The following is a 23,429-nucleotide window of genomic DNA, read 5'->3' as shown; positions in this document are numbered from 1 at the left end:
AAGAAATATTTCCTGTTTACATCCTCTGATCTTCCACTCTCTGTTTTCTTGTTCTACACTTTCTTTATGTGAAAATGAGCTCGATAAACTGGACATGGTCTTGAGCTGGGGTCAAAGTTCAAATTAGGCTCACTTCCTGTTATAGAAGATGATCTTGGTGCTGTTGGGCCCGAGTGTCTCCCGGTGGCTTTTGGTTTGAATCCAACCTGACTGAAGATCCAGTAAAAATAAAAAGTGTTTTTCTCATTTTTCTCAGATTTTTTTTTTAATCCAATTAAGTCTGATGGCAAGAATCGACATTATTTGTTTGTTTGTTTCTTACTTTTAATTTCTAAAAAAATGCACTAATAGAATTATGCAAAGAAAGCAGCGACAGCAGCAACGGACATGAAGGCGATGACAATGATGACCACAGAGACCCTGGTGATGTCAACAAAGGAAAAAAGGTAAATGCACAAAAATGTCACCCAAACAGAAATAATGACGAGAAGAGCTGGATTGTTATCTCACCGTTTCTTAGAGTTTTGTCCTGATGATCTTGCGTTTGGAGCGACGTCTCTGTCGTTGAGGTTTTAACGTGGTTTGGCTCTAAAAGTCACGAAAAAAATAAATAAAATAAAACTGAAGGTTTGTAATGGTACAGAAAAAACACACAAAACTGTTGGGAACCACAAACATGACCGAAACAAATCTTCTGACCGACTACAAGTTCAACAACAGCAGCTTTCACTCTGCTCCGCAGCTTGGGGATGAAACATCTGTATCTGCCGTTGTCTTCCTCCGACACGTTCAGGATCTTCAGTGAAATGTTCCCGTGTTTCATGTCGTCCATGAACAGCTCCGTCCTCCTGAAGTACGAGGCCATCTTCATGTCGGGGACCTCCTTCCTGTCCCTGTACAGGTGAACGTACTCCACTCGGCTCAGCCGGTCCGACGGGTCGGGCTTCAGGTCGGGTTTGGACCACTCCACCGTCAGACCCTGGACATCGAACATGGGCTCCAGGTGACACGGCAGGATGACATCATCACCCGGAGCAGCAACGATTGGAAGATTTGAACCGATCACCAGAACCTCACCTGGAAACAGGCAGAAAATGAATTCTCCTGAACTCCTACAGAATTTCCACAGATCCTCAGATCGTCAGTGTATAACTCTATAAAGTTACACACTGAAGACCTGAACATCATGAACAGCCCCATGAGTCTTTGTGGTGTTACTGCAGAGGTGTTTCTGGGACTAAATTATTGAATGAAACAAGTCCTCCTCAATGTTTCCAAAACCAACAGAGAACTCATGGGAGATTTGTTTCACCCTAAAGCCTTGTTTAGTTCTAATAAGTGATGCCGAGTCAGTGGAATTAAGGAGCCTGGGACCTGGTAAGAGTTCACATGGGCTGAGGTTGTGTATAAACCTCAGCTCATGTGTCCATAAGGACCCATATGATCACAGGGTGATAGTGACATTGCACATCATAGGTCACAACACCACTGAAGGTTCAATATGTGGGACTCTGTCAGCTTTTATATGTAAAGAAACTGGAATACAAGGTCAATAAAGTCAGGTTCTGCCATTTCTATCTTTGAAAGACTTCAAGAAAATAAATTTCTCTGGCCCATAACACTCACTATACGTTTGAGAGATTTCAGACATAACCAATGAGTATTTCTTAGTTTTAGTGATTCCTCTTTAGAGAGACGGCCCTTTAGGGATTAACCATGCAAATAAACAGGTCGAGTTTCTGAGTTCTGTCAATTTTGTTGAACTTCTATTCTTTATCACCTCTTCAAAAACAAAAGCATCCATCAAGTTTTTGAAGGAAGCCCCAAGTAACAAAACTGGTTTAACACATGAAAAAGTTGGATTACCTTCTTCAAAACTGTTCAACACTGCGGCTTTAATTTCATTAATTTGTTAATCAAATGCTCATGATAACCCTCCCAGGCCAGAGACATGTCAACCGTTAGACATGACAAGGAAAGGCAAAGGTTTTTTGTTTGTTTCAGCTCCAGTTTAAACAGAATCACCTTTGTCTTCTTCCATTTCTTCAGTCTTTGGGGTACTAAGAGTTACAAGACGAGATGAAGAAACAGCAAGAAGCAGAGAGCGTTTAAAACTACAAAACAGAGCTGTTTTCACATTTAACTCATAACCTGTCTTTGTGGAGGATGTGTAGCACAGCAGGGTAGAAGCCTAACCGATTAACACAAATGGATGTCTGCGTATATCAGGCAATAACTGATTATTGGTGGTTATTCAAACATGATCTACATGGCAGATAAACAACAAAGTCACCAAAATCACCAGAGCTGCTTATATTTGGAAAGTCCAAATGTCATCTAAGCATTTAAAACAAATGAGTTGTTATTAAATGTCACAACGTCCTTTTGTTCAGTCACATCAATTCTGAGCTGATTAACTGATGAAATACTTTACAACAATTCTCCGTGACTCACTGACTGACTCATGGGACGGATACGTATTGAAGCCCGTTTGCAATAAAAAAAAAAAAATCAAACAAACAAACAAAAACAACCCAAAAATCAAGTATCTAAAATCGAAATTTCGAGTTACTTTTCTCAACATTTCGAGAAAATAACTCGAGTTATAGATCCTTTTTTTCCTTAGTGGTGGTAACGGGCTTCCATAGATATGGGATGGGTGGATGGATACGGCAAATGCGGCGTCTAAGTCTCTCTTTTTTTTCAGCGGACGGTTTTAACGTTTACCGGGAGATCTCCACACCTGTCAGATGTTGGTGCCAAACAGCTAAGTATAGCACGTGTCTTCTATTACACTTTAATCACGCGCGGCCCTGCAGTATTAACAGAGACACCACGTTCACACTCACACTTTCAGCCTGTTCAGTGTTGTCCGTTATAATTAATCCTCTGTGCGCGCTTAAACGGGGTAAAGCCGCTCATCGCAAAGGAGAGCCTGCTTAAATCATCTCGTTGAAACTTCTTTCCGTGTCAAAGTAACTCACTGATAACTGTCATCACTCACAGCGACACGGAGAAGAAGAACACACAGCTGTGAGCTGACAGTAACGTTTACCTCCAGCCAGAGTCCACACGCTGAAAGCCGAGCACAGAATAGAAGTCCACAGTCCACAATAGAAGTCAGACATGGTGCACAGAACACGGAGTCCGTGGATTAATTAATCAAACCTGAGGTTGTCTGTGCTCCTGCCTCGATCTCACTGGATGTATGTATGAATGACCTGTTAGTCTTCAAATATCCAGATACGGTAACGAGCAATGTTCCCTCTAAGCTGCGCGCGTGCGCAATTGCTCACTGCTGCTGGCACGGTCTCTGCGCACAGAAAATCTGCGTTGCGCAAAAAAAAAATCTAACCTGAATTGAAATTAATATTAAAACTTTAACAATTCTGTTTTGCAGTGCTAGTCAGTAAGTGACTGGCTGCTTAGAACGATGCCACCTTATCCTAGTCCAGCCAATAATGCGATGGTTGAGATGTGAGAGATTTGCGACGTTTAGCGCAAATCTTGTGTAGTTAGTGTGTAGTGTAGTCAATAGTTTAGTTGTGTGTGTCAGAACAAGGAGGCGACTGCTGAATACTGCGTTTCCTTTTTCAATCTATACCGGTACACATACCAGCCAAACAATTTGCGTTATGGAACAGAATGATTTCGGGATTTAGATGGAAGGGCCGTAAACCCAGAGTTAGATATATAACATTGCAACTACCTAAGGAACGGGGTGGACTTTCCCTCCCAAACTTAGAAAGCTATTTTAAAGCAGCACAATTAAGATACTTAATTTATTGGTGTGATCCGTGGTATGAAGCAAAATGGAAATATTTAGATGTGACACAATTAAAATCACCACTACAGACAATATTAGGAGATAAAAATATATATATTTGGAACAGAAAAATAATTTAAACGAATGGATTAAAACTCCTTTAAAGATATGGTTTGATAAATGCAAAAGCCTTAAATCAGGAGCTGGAATCAAACTCAGATGGGTCACACAGGCACTGCCTGAGGTTTTAAATGACTATAAAGGAAGTACAACAACACCTGTGGTCTCTTTAGATAGTATTGACCGTCAACTCTGCAAGGGAATTTATTTTACAACTGTCATTTGAACACTGAGATTGGGGAGTTTACTCGAGTCCCTGAAACAGAACACTGGACATGTTTCACTGGTGAGTCTATGTGGCAATTAGAGGAAGCGACGTTTGTGCTTCTTTAGTTCAGTCTCGTGTTTCAGATCACTTGGTAAAACCATAAAGTCAGCTGACTACAGAGGCGAGGGTGTGGATTTTTTTAAATGATACATGTGGAACTAAATGTAAATCTGAAGTAACTGAAGTGCAGCTTTAATGCAAAACACATATCACATAAGTGTTGGGAGTTAGAGATTTTCATGCTGAGTCATTCTGTCTTCCTTGCTGTCACTTGTCTGTGAAGGCTCTCAGTCATCCAGGTCATTGTAGTCAAAGGAGCTTGCAAAGAAAAGCGTCTGGACTTCTTTAAGTTGCTTGAAGACGTTTCACCTCTCATCCGAGAAGCTTCTTCAGTTCTAAGGTCAAATGGTCTTGCTGTCACTTGCGATTTTTATTTGTCTGGTAGAGCAGGAAATCTTCTTTCTTCATCTTTTTGATTCTGGGTGGAGCAGGTGGATGTTTTTTCCTCTCTGTGTATGTGGTATCGCAAGAAATAAGTGGTTATATAAATATATGAGTATGCATAATAGTTATTATTCATAGATACCTACATCCTAAGTTCCTGTTATTCTTCTGAAAGAAACAGAATGAGTGTGTTGTTACAATGGTAATACCAGGAGAGGCAGTATTAGTTCTGTGTTACATTAATGTGTAAGGAAGGGGAAGAAGAGTGTGTCCTGAAGGAGGCAGTAGAAAATGGATGCTCATGTTCTGTACATGCCCTGAAAGAAAGGTTCAGTAAACCAGTGCAACAATACTCCGGTGTAAGGCTCAGTTATTGTATTTTTATTTTTTGAAGATGCAACAGTGTAGAAACCAGAGAGAGAGTCAGGAGCAGAGAGGTCCTTGAAGCTGCAGATCAGACTGTAAAGATGAATGTTGAGGAGGAAGAAGCTGATGTGTTGTGATGATGTGACGGCATGTTGTCCGAGGTGCTCACAGTATAAATGTGGGAGTAGAAGGACGAGAGCAGCCTGATGTGAGCAGAGAGGAAGCTGCAGGTCAGCACTGCTGTGTTTTACTACATGTTACTGATCTGAGGGAAGAACTTCAGCATTTTCACGAAAACCACAGTGTTCAGTATAAAAACCTGTGTCACAGTTAATGTATTGTCATTGAATGTGTCGATTCTGTGTTTGGACGACTTCACAAGAAGTCTGACTAAGTAGAAATGGAAAGTTTCCTTCTTGAAGGAGATGAACTTTGAGCTCTACTGGTCAGATTTACACCAACATGGATCAAACCCAGTCTGACACACAGCAGGAAAAAAGACTCTGACTGGAGGTTTGATAACATCAGGTGTGTCATCAAACCTGTGACACAAACAGCTTTTCTGCAGGTCAGCCAGCAGATGGCAGTGTTCTCTTAAAGAAAAGCTGCATTTGAACTGCATACACTATGTTGATGATTGATGTCAGGTTTATAAGGTGCAAACAATAAACAAAGTAAAGGCTCCATTAATATAAATATAGGTTCTCATTGTCAAATGTTACCATGTTACGAGGTAAACAGTGACTTAACATCAAATAGAGGCAAAAAGAAAACAGTGTCTAAACGTGCTTGAACCTTTTACTTTCACACTCATATTTACAGACGATTTCACACATTCACATATATCACTGTAACTTTACACTCACTGCAGTAACAAATACATCCATCCAAAATTCTTAAATATAAATATTCTTATAAATAAATATCTGAGGTAATAAAAAAATAAAATATAATAATAAAAAAATAAAAGATCCTGAGCTGGCTAACAGCTGCAAACACATCTGTTTAACTGTGAACCAAAGGAGCTCTGTCATGTTACAGAGCAGGAATAAAGAAGAGTTGGACACAAACATCCTCTGATTTTAGCTCCGTAACTGCAGCAGAAACTAGTCAGGAGGATTTCTGTCAGTCTGCACAAAGTTTGTAGCTTTAAATGACAAAAAGAGGAAGTTAAGCTTGAGCTCTGCATCAGGATCAAACTGCTTCTTTAAATAAATAACTAGAAACAGCCTGAACATCGAGTCCTGACCAGCAGGAAGTTTCAATTACATTTAATAAATTAACTGTGGCTTTAAAAATGAAGACCAATAAATATCTGAAGTTTCAATCACCTTGTATAAGGTGCTCACAGTGCTGTCATATAAAACTAGCTTTCATAAATAAACACTTTCAGCATCACAATAAGTGACTCTGTTTAAATTACAGCTGCATTAAACATCATTCACAGCAGGTCATTAACACAGTGCAGTAAAGTAATCAGCTTATAACCTGTTTTTGTAACTTCTGTGTCTCCCACACAGTTTTCAGATGATGGTTTATTTCCATCTTTCCACCTGAGCTGTGTCACAAACGTTCATGGAAATTTCCTTTAATGCTGTGAAATCCTTCCAGTCCTGCTGTTTGGGAATAATTCACTTCAGTCCAGAACAGTGATGATGATCATTTCTTTTACAACATTTTCTTTGTTGAGCTCGATAAATAAACTGGACGAGGCTCGAGTCTTCAGCTGGGGTCAAAGTTCAAAGTGTGTTCTTTGCTAAACCAGCGTAGAAAAGCAGTATAGAAGAACTAGTCCATTTATTCCTTTGAGCAAGCAGCTAGACTGGTAGTGGTTGTTTTTCTGTCTCATCATCCTCTGGATGCTTCTGTTGAAAAAGGTAGAATAATGAGTCAGTCTGACGACACAAGAAGCAACAACATGTTTGTGTTTGTTTGTTTCTTACTTTTAGTGTCTGGTGAAAAATGTGTCTGGAGAAATATGCAGCAAAACCAGCGAGAGCCAAAACTAATAATAAGGTGACGACAATGATGACCACAGCGACCCTGGATCGAGCTGCTGATGTAGAAAAGACAAGAAGGTCACCACAAATACACAAAACCCCAAACAGGGATGATGCAGAGAAGAGTTGGACTGTGTTCTCACCATTTGTTGGAGTCGTGTCCTGAGGATCTGGAGTTTGCAGCGGCGTCTCTGTCGTTGAGGTTTTAGCAAAGTTTGAATCTAAAAGACAAAACAGTCAAAATCTGTTATTAAAATTAGGCTGAAAGTTTGTATTGGGGACAAAAACAACTTTGAGTTTGGAACCACAAACATCAACAAAAATCTTCTCACCGACTACAAGTTCAACAACAGCAGCTTTCACTCTGCTCTGCAGCTTGGGGATGAAACATCTGTATCTGCCGTTGTCTTCCTCCGACACGTTCAGGATCTTCAGTGAAATGTTCCCGTGTTTCATGTCGTCCATGAACAGCTCCGTCCTCCTGAAGTACGAGGCCATCTTCATGTCGGGGACCTCCTTCCTGTCCCTGTACAGGTGAACGTACTCCACTCGGCTCAGCCGGTCCGACGGGTCGGGCTTCAGGTCGGGTTTGGACCACTCCACCGTCAGACCCTGGACATCGAACGTGGGCGCCAGGTGACACGGCAGGATGACATCATCACCCGGAGCAGCGATGATTGGAAGATTTGAACCGATCACCAGAACCTCACCTGGAAACAGATGGAAAATTTAATCTCCTGAACTGCCACCACTATAGACTGAAGACCTGAAAATCAGTAACAGCCCCATCAGTCTCTGTGCTGTTACTTTAGTGTCTCTTAATATACACTACAAAATTTCAGCCATAACCAGTGTGCAGTTGTTGTCAGTGATGGCTGTTTGTTGTTCTGTTACAGACTGACTGAGCCTCGTATGTTCTGTCTGTGGTACTGAAATTCTAACATTTTTAAGTTTTACATAAACAACTTGATTTAATTTGACATCTTTTATTTCATTACTATCATACAGAGCGACTGCTTTGTGTTTACACTGATTCATGCTGATCTTTTGATAATTTGAAACTGATTTGAAACTGATTATTTAACTGCTCCAAATAAAGAAAAATAAGATAAGTTCGGGTTTAATAACCAACTAATTTCATTTATTAAAAATTTTAAACTACAAATCCAGAGGAAACTACAAAACACGCACAGACACCTGATTGGACAAACGAGCCACGTGGGCAGTCAGACGTAATTCCTGATGGGGTCATGATGGCGGGTTGTCAAGCTAATGTGTTTTTATAGAAAAGACATTAGCTTGTGGAAACACGTGTAGTCAGCAGCAGCATGTGCGGACTGAATCTGCATCACTCCGGATCAATAAACAGTGTTTTAGTTTCGGCTCACCGGACGTTGTGTTTTGTAACTCTGCTCTTTCTCTCCTCTGACAAACACACGGCTCTCATAAACCTAACATGCCCACAGACTGCTCGGTGAATCACCGCCATCGTGTCCGTTATAAACAAACCTCACACAGTCAGAACCTGCCTGACAATCTTCTCGTTTTAAGCTTCTTCCGGTTTTAAAGTAACTCACTGACAGCTGTCACACTGTTAGTGACGGACAACACAGCACAGCTGATAACAGTCATTTCAGCTTATTCACATCCGCCAGTTTTTCATTAAAATTCACTGTAATCTGCACTAACACGCAGCTAGAAGCTGGACACGTCGGCTTACCTTGTACAGGAGTCCAGACGGACAAAGCCGAGCACAGGAGAAAAGTCCGGAGTGAGAAAAAGGAAAAGTCCTTAAAGTAGAAGTTGTTCAGAGACATGATCGATGATTAAAAGTTCCGTTTTCTGACTGAAGCGCGTTTTTTGGAAAGCTGCAGTCCGATCAGTCCCTGCCTGCTTCGAGCGAATTGAATGAATGAGTTGCGAGGCTCACTCGCTGTTTAAAAATAACTCTAAGTCTCCGCCTACGGAGCGGTGTAACTGAGCCCTAGATGGTTATGAAGTCCCGTGATGTGATTACGCAGGGGAAACCCCACAGTGAAACCTGTCTGTCGCGCTTTGTCGCATCACCGAAATTACTGTACTTGGATCATTTCTATAGAAACTCCGAGTCTCAGTTTGTAACTAGTCTGCTCCGTCTCACTTTCTGTTCAGTTTGAAGACTCAGACATTGTAATGTGTCTCACTGAGCAAAAATAAAAACAAGCCGACCTGTCAGGTGAAGTAAGCGAGTCTGAACTTTCATAATAGAAAAACAAAAACGTGCTGTGTCATTAATGACTCAGCAGTATGTAGCACAGCATCCACAGACTAACTTGGATATATGACTGTTTAATCAATCCAATAATCTGTTAGATACAGAAGGTGAGTTTGATCATTTCTCTGTGAGATCAAAGCTGCAGCAAAGATTCAACGCTGTTTACAATGTTGTGATGATGTAACATCCTCCACCTGCCAGTATAAATGCTCAGACATGTCAGTGCAGAGAACAATGGAAGCTCTGCTGGTTAAACTGGTGCTGGCAGCACTGCACTGCTCCTTATATGCTATTAGTCAATACAGATATTGTACAGCTATCACATCACTGCTAATAATAACCATAATTATAGTTATAATAATATATCTGTATTTACAAATTACAGACTAAAGAGGAGTAATAATATATAAATGATGAATTAAGCACATTTTAATCTATGCTTAATAGTGTGGCATTAATATATAAAGTGCTCCCATTATTTTTAATATATCTAAAATAAAATCAGTTTCTCTGACATTAATTAAATGGATGAATTCTCAATAACAACATTGATTAGCTCCACAGAAGCTCCAACAATACGAACATCCTGACTTCCTTGACTGGAAGCAGATGACGTGTGCTAGCAACAGCAAAGCTCAATAGGAATGAAGTCTCACTCTCACTTCCTCTTCCAGCACATGCGTTTAGCACAGAATGGGCGTAGCTCTGCTGAGAACTAATCTCACTGCAGGCGGCCTGGACAATCCTGGCTTATTATAGAGAAATCAACTTCAGTGGGTTTTTACTGTAACACATGCACTGGTTTACCTGTCTGTGACATTTGCCTTCTATACAACAATAAGTGATAATAATCAAAAGAAATAAAACTAGCAGTGAAACCAATGAAAATTAAATGTTTTTAAACAATAAAAACAAAGTTGAAATAAGAAAATTTGCTCTGGAAATAAAAACTCTGAAATACAGGAAACTAATTCAGAAAAAAAATCTCCAAAAGTTGATTCTGTTCATCTGGACGTAGCGCTACGTTTTACCTTCCTGGATGATTGAGGATGCATCAAGACCAGAAAAAAATAGTTTTATTATAACTTATTATAACTTTGTGCTGAAGCGGAGCGACAGCACTGCATCTGCTAGACTGTAAATCCTGCTTAAGACAACACGTTTGTATAAAATGTAAGTAAACGTGCTTCATCTCTCATCAGTTCAGCAGCTTTTTCTAACAGGAACTTCTCTGATTTAAAACCAACAGACGTGATTTAAAAGAGGCAGTCAGCTTACATCTGAAACCACTGAGTCAAAGTTTGGTTTATTGGTGGAAGTTTGACAAAAAGCCTCATAACTTATGATGAAACTATGATTCCTATAAGTGTGGCGCGTATTATCATCATACAGAACGCTCTGTAAAATTATTAAAAATTTTATGTCTCATTTGACCTCTGACCTCTCCTTCAAGCTCAATAGACTGATCTGAAGGTCTCTTCAGTATTTAATATTGAATAATGTTACATTTTCTGGTTTTACTGTCCAGTAAAGAAACATTGGGGAAAAGAAACAACGATAAAAATCAGCTGTGTTTTATATATATATTTTTAATTTAAATTAATAATACATGTTATTTGACTTTCAGTTGATGTTTTCACTGAGCTGAATACGCCTGTAGTGCATTTAAATATCCCTGAAACACAAAGAATTTAGAAAAACTACAAACACAGAACTTTCATTCAGTGAAACAACAAACAGGCATTAACTAATGAACAACATACAGCAATGACAATGAAACACAAGTGATGTAATGAATCACTGACGGCACAACAAAGTTTATACAGACGAGCAAAAGAAAGTGAACGATGAGTCAGTCTGATTGCACAAGCAGCAACATACTTACTCTTACTTTTAGAGTGAAAGAAATGTGCAGAAAACCAGCGACAGCCGAAACAGCTGATAAGATAACGACGACCACAGAGACCCTGCATCGATGTGCTGATGTGGAAAATAAGTTCAGCACAAACACACAAAAACCCAAAAGGAAATGATGCAGAGAAAAGTTGGACTGTTTTCTTAATGTCTTCTTAACTGTGCACTGCTGTGGATGCTGTTTGCTGTAACAATGACATGATGTGTGAGTCTGTAGTTTTGGTTATAGTGAACCTGCCTCCTGTTTATGAGATATTTGTAGCAGAAGTCAGAGGGAATAAAAAAGGGGGAAAAAAGCGTATTTGCCATGAGGTATAAATATAATCTTTATGCCGGATCAGTGTGTGAGTACTGGGCTAAAGTGAGGATGACGATCAGTTTGAGAAGAATCAGCCGTAATGTTCAGCATGTTTCCAACAACGGATCTGTTTCATCAGTGGACTGATTCTTATTTAACAGAGACTCCTGGAGACTCAGAGCACTTTATACAATATTCATCCAGTCACACATAAACTTCTTCTATACTCGAGTGCTTTTATCTTTCTAACATTCTCACTCTGATGGATGCATCAGGGTTAGTGTCTTGCAGGATATTTAGGACATTTATTTTAGCAGTATAAATGATTCTTTATGGCAGCTCAGTATGTGAGTAATGGGCTAAAGTGAGGATGACGTCACTTTTTGCAGCAAATAATGTTTTCTGCTGAAAGTGGAACAAACGAGCAGACAGAGCTGGAAACTGCTCTGGTTTCAGTTTCTCCTCGTAGGCACAGAGGAGGCTTTTATTGAGGTATTTTAAAGAGTTTACAGCACAGTGTGCAGCTCGCTCTCTCTCTGCTGATAAGAGTGAATGGAGCTCACCCACCTGTCTCTGTCTTTCTTACTTTCTCACATCTCTCTGCCATTCAAAACAGGTATTTATATTTTATTTATATATTTGCATAATATCCGATTGATTATTTGATTTCACTTTTGATACCAGTGTTAAAGGGATTGTCTAATCCACATTGTTCTTTACAATCCACAGCACCAATAATAATGGCCTCTGCATTTCTATCCTTCTATCTAACATTCTCCCTCTGATGGCTGCATCAGGGTTAGTGTTTTGCTCAAGGATATTTGGCATGCAGATTTAAGGAGCCAAGGATCAAATCACCACCCTTTCATTTTGGTAGAGGACCTGCTCTACAGCCACCTCATATGGAGAACACAGAGGAACTTGGAATTTGAATATCCAGGAAAGGTCATAGGTCATGCATTGCTCATTTTCACATTTTGTTTGCTGACCTCGGCTCTCTGTTCTTAAACTGGAGTGTTTTAAAGTAAAGTGAACATCTTCACTGACAACAAACCTGCTGTAATTAGAAATGGCATCTCCATTTTTAAATCATCAAAAATGAAAAACACTGGCACATAAAAACATGACAACAACACCTGGATCAATACTGTGAGATTATTACACTGTCGTACGTTACATCATACCTCTAATCAAAGAGTTGTTGAATCATTATACGGCTGATTAAAGATTGTGAAATCATTATGTAGTTTAAGTTGCATTATACTCCTGATTTAGAAGAAGGTGAAGATTGTTAGATTTATTCACCTGATTTGTACATTATTATTATTATTATTACATTATTACATCATACTGCTGATTTATAAAGAGAATACTGTTTGCAGGGAATCATGGCCTTGCTTTTCTGATTGTAGAAGCGTCTCCCTCACATTAGCCAGGAGCAGAAAAACAGGGAGCCGAGGTTGTAACTTAGACTCACTGAGAGATAGAAAGAATGTGGATGTTTAGGTTTTATGACTAGGTGGGGACCATTACCATGACGGGACATTACCGCCACACAGGAAGTGAAACCTCGCACTTTGCTGTAAAGCAACGACCCAGAAAAACAGTTCAGTCTGAAACTGGTCATGAACTCATGATCTCAGGTCAGGCGATAGCTCTCAGTGGATCTGTCACTGGGAGTGTCAGTTGTTTCTTCTGCTGGGAGAACCATGTAAACAAACACAGATAACACTTTTATGATGGGTGTTGGTTTTCGAGATCTGTGACCCAGATTCATTGTTTGCTTTACTTCCAGCAGCACTTTCATGATTCCTTCTGACTTATTACTGAAACACACTTATGTGAATTTACACAGATAGGTCCAGCTGTTGTGTAACACGTGAACTGCTCTGTATTGCAGATAAAGTGAACCCTGCTGTCTCGTACACTGACATTACCGTCACACAGGAAGTGAAACCTCGTACTTTCAGAGGTAAGAACATAAAAACTCACTCAGATACTCACAGTTCTCTCTTTGATCGCAGACTTTCCTTATTTCCTTGATGACATCATCATTGTTTATAAATAGGAGTGACCTGGTGATGTAACGGAAGTTTCAGGGCGGTGTTTGCATACTTTCATACTTTCACTCTCACTATCACAGGAAGACAGTCTCAGTCCCATCAATGACTTTATTTGGATTGTTATTGGCACAGACACTGACTCTCTAACCCTGCTGTTATCTCAGAGGGCGGTGCTATCCTACCCTGGATCACCACCAAGTCATTGGTTCAGGTATGTGGACGACACCTGGGTGACAATCAAATCTCAGGACGTACCACAATTCACGGATCACAGCAACTAGCTGGACGAACACATCACATACACCAGGGAGGATATGAAGGCAGGTTGGCCTTCTTAGACTGTGAGATTTCCACCAATAATGGTGGATATTTAAAAGCTGATGTGCCAGGTTTCCCCAACATTATAAAGCGTTTACAAGAAACCTGCAGTCAGCTGGGAACGAAGAAATCACGTGGATGAGTGACGAAATGTTTCTCACACTGAAAACGTTCAGATGAACAAAATCAACGTTTAGGGATCGACTCACTTTTCTATTCAACGTTCAAGACTCAAACAGACACGTTTTGTTGTAACGTTTGACTTGAATAACAAAAGAGAGAAAGAAAGTTTCGTCATATCCTGATTCTGTTTCAGGCTCGGACCGATCAGAGCTGTGTTTCAGGAACAGCAGCTGATAAACATCACGATTCACTCAGAAATATAACATGATTAATCTTTCAAATAGAAAAGCAACTCTGACTAAAATCTGCAGGGTCATGGTTTCACCCACTCACCTCCTCCACCCGCAGCGTGTCACATGTCAGTATTGTGTGCAGAGAAAAAAGAAAGCTCTGCTCATTAAAATGATTTTTATACATTTACAATAAAAACCAGGGCTCGTTCCTCTGTGTTTCTGTGCCGTGAATCAAACACACGATGTCCCCACTACAACAACACAGAGTAACGACCGAACTTCTGCGACCGTCAGAACAAGCTGCAAACACGCGCTCGAGTAATCGCAGATGACCATAACATTACTGCAGACACATTAAGGTCACGTGTAACAAAACTATTTGCAATCCGTGTATTTTAACGTAATTTACTGACCTTTTCTTTGGACGCTTTGACGCGGAGATCCATTTTCTCAAAGAGCAACCAGGAAGTAAACAGCTCTGGTGACACATACGTCACTCTCATGTGACACATAAATCTCCCCGTATTATAATATTAAAGTATTTACTGAAAAATGCTTTAAAAATCACTCAGGAACATTTTAAAATTTCATACATAAAACTATTGTTTACTGTTACTTGTGTGGGTTTAAATGAGTTAAACACAAAGTGTAAAGACATAAATATTGATGACTACTGTCGTATAGCCGAGAGACAGAGTGAGAGAGAGAGCGCCCCTGGTTTCAAGAGGGAAAGTAAAAGAGGCAGAAATGTTCGGCTTTGACTCCGGTCTGCTCTCTTTTTCTACTTTAAACCGAAAATGTCGTTTAAAACAACAACAACACACTGAGGATCTCTCTGCGCGGGTTAGGTCGGGCCCTCATTGGCTATTTCTAAAACACCTGTTAAAACTCTTTTTTTTCTTTAGCTTTATTTATTTGTTTGTTATTAATATTGTTGTTGTTGTTATCGAATGACTGTGCGGTTTTTGAGGGATTTGTGTACCACTTGTGTTTTTATTGATAGTGTAGTATAATAAGTTGTGTTGTTTGGAGTTTGCAGAGCTTCACTGTGTCACAGAACAGCATTATCAAGATGGCCTGGCCTGTATTTATATAGCGCCTTACTAGTCCCTAAGGACCCCAAAGCGCTTTACATATCCAGTCATCCACCCATTCACGCACACATTCACATACTGGTGATGGCAAGCTACATTGCAGCCACAGCCACCCTGGGGCGCACTGACAGAGGCGAGGCTGCCGGACACTGGCGCCACCGGGCCCTCTGACCACCACCAGTAGGCAACGGGTGAAGTGTCTTGCCCAAGGACACAACGACCAAGACTGTCCAAGCCGGGGCTCGAACCGGCAACCTTCCGATTACAAGGCCCAAATTTGTCAATAGTGCCACTGCGAGACGGTTTTGAGCCTCACGTTGCCCATCATTAATAAGAGAAGGGGAACAGAAAAGTTCACCAGGAGCAAAGAACCAAGAACAGAAATGCCAAATACTTTTTTTAAAAAGCCCAACATGAAAACCACAGACACACAACTAACACTTTTCTGTGTTTTCTATCACCTGGTTTTACTTCTGCTCCCCCCCCCCCCCACACACAGTCTTCATTACAGTGTTATACACACTTTGAACAGCGGCTGTACTGAGAGCAGAGCTCACTGCAGACAGTCCGGACGTCCCCACAACAAGAAAACTTCTAGAAAATTAAACTAAACCTAAAGCCAAACATAACAAAACGTTTTAAACTTTAAAATTAACTGAAACTATTTTGTAAACTTGAAAAACTCAAATAAAATCAGAAGATTTTCAAGATTCATTTAGTTTCCCTGGTTTCACCCACAATGCTGGATCTAACACCCAGCTCAGAAGACTCAAACTTTAAATAGTTTGCTTTTTTAATGGGCTTTTTTGTCAAATTTTAGGCTAAAAGAATGAAACTTAGAGAATGTTTTCTCCTGTTAAAAGTCTACAAAGGTAAACGTGAATAAAAAGGAGAAATGGAACAAGATCCTGATCATCCCCTGAAGCAGCGCCCTCTGCTGTTACGGGTCGTAAGTGCTGGAAGTGAAAGTCAGGCTGGGATTTTTTTGCAGCTTGAGCTGTGGGCTGTTTTGAGACGCAGAGCTAAAAATCAAAAGTGGGGAATGTGGGGGTCTTCCCACCTGGGTTGAAACCAAATGAGTGGAGAAAGGGGCATGTAGACCAGAGGGGAGGGAATCCCCCTCATTCCCAAAATGTGATGCTATCACATGACTGAATGTGACTGTCCCAGATCACTCAGGCTGACCTAATGTGCCCCCACGTGGGCGATCGTGACTCAAGAGTTGGCAGGTCATCTTGTAATCGGAAGGTTGCCGGTTCGAGCCTCGCCTCTCAGTCTCGGTCTTTGTGTCCTTGGGCAAGACACTTCACCCATTGCCTACTCCAGAGGGCCCGGTGGTGCCAGTGTCCGGCAGCCTCGCCTCTGTCAGTGCGCCCGAGGGTGGCTGTGGCTACAATGTTGCCATCATCAGTGTGTGAATGTGTGGATGACTGAATGTGCAAAGTGCTTTGGGGTCCTTAGGGACCAAGTAAAGCGCTATACAAACACAGGTCTCTGCTTTTGTGAGCACATGATATGACAGTGAATGTGCCATAATAAGACCTGCAGGTCTGAAGCTAATAATTAACTTAATTATCATAGAAATAAAATGTACTCGCTGAAACATACATGTAGGTCATGTGTTGTTTGTGATCTTTCATGAATATTCACACGTTTGTTTTATTCAAAGTGTTTACAATCTCTGTGAACTTCCACAAACAGGATTAAAGCAAAGTTTGAAGATTAAGATCACTTCATCCCACACGTTACATTTCTCACCCAGTTATCAGCTCTACTTCAGTAAAACGTGACTCTCATCAGCTCAGTCACAAATGAACACACTTTAACACGACACACTGCTTCTCTTTATGATTACAACATACAGCACATTGTCTATCAGTCTTGCAAAGTGGGATCACTGTTAATGGCCTTGTGAACGTCGCTGTTGACAGATCATTTCTTCTGCCTCTAAGTTTTTTATACTTTTCAGATATGTGCCAACATCTGAAGAAGAGCTTTGAATGGCCTTCATGAATAATTATAACTTGATTTATAGAGAACCCAGAGTTACAAAGTGCTTCATAGTTCAAATTAAAGCCTCACATTGAAGATTAATGTGTTAAGAACATAGACAGTCACATGATCAGTCACATGATCAGTCACCAACAGACACCAAATGAGTTTTCAGCAGTGCTGTTAAACAAATCAGTGAAATGAGAGTGAGTGTGATGAAGAGCTGAAGAAGAAACAGACAGCAGACACAGTGATGACGAACTGTTGCTCATTTATTTGATTTCGTCATCATGTTCACAGAATACTGACGTTATTCAAGAACATGGAACAACAACAGTAAACTCAGTGAATCATTTTAATTTCTATGACACAAAACACTCAAGTTTTTAAACAGTTCATTTGGTTCAACTGTTTGAAAACATCATCAAATGCAAACAGGAAACGACACATGACGACAATAAATAAATAACTTATATAAAACAATTAAATTAATAGGACGAGGTATTAGTCGTAAAAACAAGAAAACACACAAATTGTAACAAAATGTCAAGAAGAGGCTTGAAAATCCAAGAATCCAAGAAACTCTTTCAGGTCAGTATTTAAATGTTTTTATTCTCGTGATGAAGTTTAAGCTTGTTTCATCACACAAACACTGACTTTGACTTAAAGGCAGCAAAAGCAGCAATAAACACATTTGTGTTTAAACATTTCACACCTGTAAACTGAGGACGGTCACAAATCAGACTATAAGGTTACAGTCTGAACATCGAGTCCCAACCAGCAGGAAGTTTCACAGTAAATGTAATAAATTAGTTGTAGCTTTAAAAATCTAGAGTATAAATCAGCTTTTTTTCTGTTTATAAAGTGCAGCAGTTACTTAAAGTGTTCAGCTTCCGTTTCTCTGAGACATTAAAGTTAACAGACAACTAACAAACAAGGTTTGCATAAAACACGAGTGCTTAATGTGAGCTCCATGAATCCTGTTCCTGGTACTTCAAACTCTACTGGTGATTTTCCAAAACAGTTTTAATTTTCATTTTAATTTGTCCATCAGAGACACTTTGAGGTCTCACTAAAAGATTTAAGTGCACCTTAACCAGTGAGGTAAAGACTAAATAACTTAGATTAAACACGCTGACAGTGAGGCAGAGGAGTGTTTCTTCTCCAGGCTGAACTTCACAGTTTTGTACTGAAGGAGGAAATCCATCAGTTTCACTGCTTGATGTTTCCAAGCAGATCCTCCAGAGTCTGACAGCAGCAACTCTGACTGAAGACGTCTGTAAGAAATATTTCCTGTTTAGATCCTCTGATCTTCCACTCTGGGTTTTCTTGTACGTCACTTTGTTTATGTGAAAATGAGCTCGATAAATAAACCGGACGAGGCCCCAATCTGACTGAAGATCCAGCACAGATAAATCTCTGCTGCTCTCAGCTCCATTAACACCGACACTCCTTTGAGCAAGGCAGCTAGACCGGTAGTGGTTCTGTTTCTGTCTCATCATCCTCTGGATGCTTCTGTTGAAAGAAGGAGAATAATGAGTCAGTCTGACGGTACAAGAAGCAACAACATGTTTGTGTTTGTTTCTTTGTTTCTTTCTTACTTACAGTTCGATTCTGATGATGGCAGCAAAAATATACAATAAGACCAGCAACAGCTACAGCCGATATAAAAGCGATGAGAAGAACCACAGCGACGCTGGATCGAGCTGCTGATGTAGAAAAGACAAGAAGGTCACCACAAATACACAAAACCCCAAACAGGGATGATGCAGAGAAGAGTTGGACTGTGTTCTCACCATTTGTTGGAGTCGTGTCCTGAGGATCTGGAGTTTGCAGCGGCGTCTCTGTCGTTGAGGTTTTAGCAAAGTTTGAATCTAAAAGACAAAACAGTCAAAATCTGTTATTAAAATTAGGCTGAAAGTTTGTATTGAGAAAAAAAACAACTTTGAGTTTGGAACCACAAACATCGCCACAACAAATCTTCTCACCGACTACAAGTTCAACAACAGCAGCTTTCACTCTGCTCTGCAGCTTGGGGATGAAACATCTGTATCTGCCGTTGTCTTCCTCCGACACGTTCAGGATCTTCAGTGAAATGTTCCCGTGTTTCATGTCGTCCATGAACAGCTCCGTCCTCCTGAAGTACGAGGCCATCTTCATGTCGGGGACCTCCTTCCTGTCCCTGTACAGGTGAACGTACTCCACTCGGCTCAGCCGGTCCGACGGGTCGGGCTTCAGGTCGGGTTTGGACCACTCCACCGTCATACCCTGGACATCGAACGTGGGCTCCAGGTGACACGGCAGGATGACATCATCACCCGGAGAAGCAATGATTGGAAGATTTGAGCCAATCACCAGAACCTCACCTGGAAACAGACAGAAAATTAAACCTCCTGAACTCCTACAGAACATCCACAGACCCCTGTCGAGTTACACACCAAAGACCTGGAGATCATGAACAGCCCCACTGGCCTCTGTGCTGTTATGTAAGTCTTTCTTAATATACGCAACAAAATTTCAGACATGTGCTGTTTGTTGTTCTGTTACAGGCTAACTGACCCTTGTGTGTACAGTCTGTGGTCCTGAATTTCTAACATTTTATTTCAAAAACAATATGACAAATGGGGATTAAGAATAACCCAATCATTTATAATACAATAAGGGTCTGGGGGGAAATGCGTAAAAGGTTGGGTAGAGAAGATTGCACTTCATTCTTGACTCCTTTACTGAGAAGCAAAGATTTCGTTCCAGGAATGTCTCGCAGTATGTTCGATAAGTGGCACAAAAAGGGATTAAGGGTAATTGGCGATTTGTATCAAAACATCACACTGATGAACTTTGAGCAATTGCAGTCAAATTTTAATATTCCTAGAGACCAGTTTTTTGGCTTTCTCCAGGTTCGTAACTTCGTTCATTCTAGAATTCCACAGTCTTCAGAAATAGTTATATATGATGATATTGAGACATTTCTTATTAAGCGAAAAGACAGAACTCATTTTATCTCAGCCTTTTACTCTCTCCTATATACTCTCAGTAGCAACACACAGTGCTATTCATAAATGGGAGAGAGATCTTAATAATCAATATAACGAAGAGGAGTGGAAAGGAGCCATTAACATGAGTAGTTCCACTTTTACTTGCAACCGCTTGCGAGAAACCCAATACAAAAAAAAAAAAAATCATACATCGCCTTTATATAGCTCCTAATGTCTTGCATAAGATTGCACCTCATATTTCCCATCTTTGTAGTAAATGTCAAAAAGAAACTGGCACTTTTTTTCATTACTTTTGGGAATGTAAATTAATCAAAAGATTTTGGAGCTTCATTTCTCAAGAACTAAGTAATATTTTTAACAACCTGATTCAAAGGGACCCCGGGTATTTTCTTCTTGGCCTACCCTCAAAAGAAGTAACATTGAATCACTTGCAGCGCAAATTATGTGACAAACTATTGCTGGTAGCTAGGAAATGTATTCTCATTAATTGGGTTAAGGATAAACCTCCCTCTGTGACTTTGTGGTACAGAGAATTATTTAAAGTTATTCCTCACGAAAGAACTGCTGCTATTTTAGGAGGAAATGAGGGTTTCTTTCTCAATGTTTGGTCCCCTTTGCTTTCTTATTTGCCAAATGATTTGTCCCAACTGCTGAGGGGGGGTGGTTGCGATTAAGATGTTCTCAGTTAAATAGGAAGTAAGCGTAAAGGACAACAATTCACTCTTGGAGTTTATCTTTTTCTCTTTCTAAATCTGTGGCTAATTGAGTGAAAATGTTATTTTTTTCTCTCTCCTCTTTACCCCATATGTGAATTTGTACAGGTATATAATGACTTTAATATATTCCCTTTGGGGATTTTTTCTTTTCTTTCTTTTTTGTCTGCTTTGTTATGTTTTATGCTTTTCTTGATAATGAATAAAACTGTTTAAAGTGAACATTTTATTTCACTATAATAAAACTTTATCAAGCAATAACGTGTTTATTAAAGTTTAACAATACAAACTGATTGATCAGCCTGATGCTCATCCAAGTTCTAAGAAACAACACAAGTATTTATTCATAATAATAGTTCATGTGACTCATCCTCAGTAAGTTTTACACTCAAAGTAAACACGCTGATTTAAGTCAACCATCGCACAGTCTGCTGTGTTTTCACTGATTCATGTTGCCCTTCTAATTATTTACTTGTTAAGACTGACTGTTTAACCTCGCTGCGAGTTCAGATTTAATAACCAACTAATTTCATTTATTAAAAAATTTTAAACTACAAATCCAGAGTAAACTACAAAACACGCACAGACACCTGATTGGACGAACGAGCCACGTCGGCAGTCAGATGTAATTCCTGATGGGGTCATGATTGTCAAGCTAATGTGTTTTTATAGAAAAGACATTAGCTTGTGGAAACACGTGTAGTCAGCAGCAGCATGTGCGGACTGAATCTGCATCACTCCGGATCAATAAACAGTGTTTTAGTTTCGGCTCACCGGACGTTGTGTTTTGTAACTCTGCTCTTTCTCTCCTCTGACAAACACACGGCTCTCATAAACCTAACATGCCCACAGACTGCTCGGTGAATCATCGCCATCGTGTCCGTTATAAACAAACCTCACACAGTCAGAACCTGCCTGACAATCTTCTCGTTTTAAGCTTCTTCCGGTTTTAAAGTAACTCACTGACAGCTGTCACACTGTTAGTGACGGACAACACAGCACAGCTGATAACAGTCATTTCAGCTTATTCACACCCGCCAGTATGTGATTAAAATTCACTGTAATCTGCACTAACACGCAGCTAGAAGCTGGACACGTCGGCTTACCTTGTACAGGAGTCCAGACGGACAAAGCCGAGCACAGGAGAAAAGTCCGGAGTGAGAAAAAGGAAGAGTCCTTAAAGTAGAAGTTGTTCAGAGACATGATCGATGATTAAAAGTTCCGTTTTCTGACTGAAGCGAGTTTTTTTTTTTTTTGGAAATCTGTCGTCTGATCAGTCCCTGCCTGCTTCGCTCTGAATGAATGAATGAGCCGTGAGGATCTCCCTTTTTATATACGTAACAGTCTCCGCCTACTGCAATCTGGGTGGGGTTAACTGAGCCCTGGAGTGTTATGAAGTCCCATGACCTGACGACGTTAACGGAAATCTCACTGTGACGTTTGCGTGCCGGTCGCGCTTTAACGCATCACAAAAGTTACTGTATTTGGATCATTTCTATAGAAACTCCGAGTCTCAGTTTGTAACTAATCTGCTCCGTCTCACTTTCTGTTCAGTTTGAAGCCTCAGACATTATAATGTGTCTCACTGATAACAAATAAAAACAAGCCGACCTGCCAGGTGAAGTAAGCGACTCTGAACTTTCATAATAGAAAAACATGAAAGTCATGTTGACACAACGTGCTGTGTCATTAATGACTCAGCAGTATGTAGCACAGCATCCAGAGACTAACTTGGAAATATGACTGTTTAATCAATCTAATAATCTGTTAGATACAGAAGGTGACTTTGATCATTTCTCTGTGAGATCAAAGCTGCAGCAAAGATTCAACACTGTTTACAATGTTGTGATGATGTAACATCCTCCACCTGCCAGTATAAATGCTCAGACATGTCAGTGCAGAGAACAATGGAAGCTCTGCTGGTTAAACTGGTGCTGGCAGCACTGCACTGCTCCTTATAGTCAATACAGATATTTTATTTGTATACACCATGTATTACATCACTGCTAATAACAACCATAATCAGAGTCATAATAATATATATGTATTTATTAATAACATACCAAAGAGGAGTAATAATATATAAATGACGAATTAACCACGTTTTAAATACCTTATTTATGCTTAATAGTGTGGCATTAATATAAAGTGCTACCATTATGTTTAATATATCTAAAAGAAAATCAGGACTCGTACTTCTGAGTTTCTGTGACATTAATTAAATGGATGAATTCTCAATAACAACATTGATTAGCTCCACAGAAGCTCCAACAACACGAACATCCTGTTTCTGCAGCTGTTTGTGCTTCACTGGAAGCAGATGATGTATTAATGGCAGCAAAGTTTGAGGGGAATACACTCTCACTCTCACTTCTTCTTACAGCACACGTGTTTCCCACAGACTGCATGTAGCAACCACTACTTTTGGCCACTGCCTCTACTGGGAACTAATCTCACCGCAGTCGGC

General features: G+C 40.1%; 3 protein-coding genes across 5 annotated transcripts; all 3 read right to left on the bottom strand.

Moving 5' to 3' along the window:
* Positions 1-353: 353 nt before the first annotated feature.
* Positions 354-3,135, bottom strand: LOC146635566 (myelin-oligodendrocyte glycoprotein-like). Its single transcript, XM_085347559.1, has 4 exons — positions 3,056-3,135; positions 700-1,077; positions 506-588; positions 354-428 (listed from the first exon to the last, which is right to left on the bottom strand). Exons 1-4 carry the CDS (start codon positions 3,126-3,128, stop codon positions 354-356), a joined length of 609 nt encoding a protein of 202 aa, XP_085203685.1. The 5' UTR covers positions 3,129-3,135.
* Positions 3,136-5,754: 2,619 nt separating this feature from the next.
* LOC146635565 (myelin-oligodendrocyte glycoprotein-like) lies at positions 5,755-8,886 on the bottom strand. Of its 2 annotated transcripts, none has more exons than XM_085347429.1 (5): positions 8,685-8,886; positions 7,297-7,674; positions 7,108-7,185; positions 6,908-7,020; positions 5,755-6,829 (listed from the first exon to the last, which is right to left on the bottom strand). In XM_085347429.1, exons 1-5 carry the CDS (start codon positions 8,779-8,781, stop codon positions 6,782-6,784), a joined length of 714 nt encoding a protein of 237 aa, XP_085203555.1. In that variant the 5' UTR covers positions 8,782-8,886; the 3' UTR covers positions 5,755-6,781. The 2 variants fall into 2 exon arrangements, with proteins under 2 accessions (XP_085203555.1, XP_085203563.1); XM_085347437.1 differs by having other exon boundaries at positions 6,908-7,017.
* A 9,099-nt stretch (positions 8,887-17,985) lies between these two features.
* On the bottom strand, positions 17,986-22,322 carry LOC146635564 (myelin-oligodendrocyte glycoprotein-like). 2 transcript variants are annotated; one of them, XM_085347448.1, is made up of 5 exons: positions 22,069-22,322; positions 19,242-19,619; positions 19,050-19,127; positions 18,859-18,962; positions 17,986-18,768 (listed from the first exon to the last, which is right to left on the bottom strand). In XM_085347448.1, the coding sequence occupies exons 1-5, from the start codon at positions 22,163-22,165 to the stop codon at positions 18,721-18,723; spliced, it is 705 nt and encodes a 234-aa protein (XP_085203574.1). In that variant the 5' UTR covers positions 22,166-22,322; the 3' UTR covers positions 17,986-18,720. The 2 variants fall into 2 exon arrangements, with proteins under 2 accessions (XP_085203574.1, XP_085203583.1); XM_085347457.1 differs by having other exon boundaries at positions 18,859-18,959.
* Positions 22,323-23,429: the final 1,107 nt, after the last annotated feature.

The sequence above is a fragment of the Diplotaxodon limnothrissa genome, linkage group LG3 (genome assembly GCF_057381915.1).
Source record: "Diplotaxodon limnothrissa isolate DT_005_m linkage group LG3, D_limnothrissa_male_GT1.1, whole genome shotgun sequence".
In the NCBI taxonomy this organism is placed as follows: domain Eukaryota; kingdom Metazoa; phylum Chordata; class Actinopteri; order Cichliformes; family Cichlidae; genus Diplotaxodon; species Diplotaxodon limnothrissa.
Note: the sequence above shows the minus strand (reverse complement) of the source record. Positions and strands in the feature narration are given on the sequence as shown.

Excerpts from the sequence above, each read along its gene's own strand:
- LOC146635564 (XM_085347448.1), bottom strand. The coding sequence starts at position 22,165 with ATGTCTCTGAACAACTTCTACTTTAAGGACTCTTCCTTTTTCTCACTC. Across the intron at positions 19,128-19,241 it reads TGTTGTTGAACTTGTAGTCG|ATTCAAACTTTGCTAAAACC; the intron begins GTGAGAAGATTT and ends TTTGTCTTTTAG. Across the intron at positions 18,769-18,858 it reads GCCATCATCAGAATCGAACT|AAGCATCCAGAGGATGATGA; the intron begins GTAAGTAAGAAA and ends TTCTTTCAACAG.
- LOC146635566 (XM_085347559.1), bottom strand. The coding sequence starts at position 3,128 with ATGTCTGACTTCTATTGTGGACTGTGGACTTCTATTCTGTGCTCGGCT. Across the intron at positions 1,078-3,055 it reads CGTGTGGACTCTGGCTGGAG|GTGAGGTTCTGGTGATCGGT; the intron begins GTAAACGTTACT and ends GCCTGTTTCCAG. Across the intron at positions 429-505 it reads AAACTCTAAGAAACGGTGAG|ATCACCAGGGTCTCTGTGGT; the intron begins ATAACAATCCAG and ends TCCTTTGTTGAC.
- LOC146635565 (XM_085347429.1), bottom strand. The coding sequence starts at position 8,781 with ATGTCTCTGAACAACTTCTACTTTAAGGACTTTTCCTTTTTCTCACTC. Across the intron at positions 7,675-8,684 it reads CGTCTGGACTCCTGTACAAG|GTGAGGTTCTGGTGATCGGT; the intron begins GTAAGCCGACGT and ends ATCTGTTTCCAG. Across the intron at positions 6,830-6,907 it reads TTTTTCACCAGACACTAAAA|AAGCATCCAGAGGATGATGA; the intron begins GTAAGAAACAAA and ends CTTTTTCAACAG.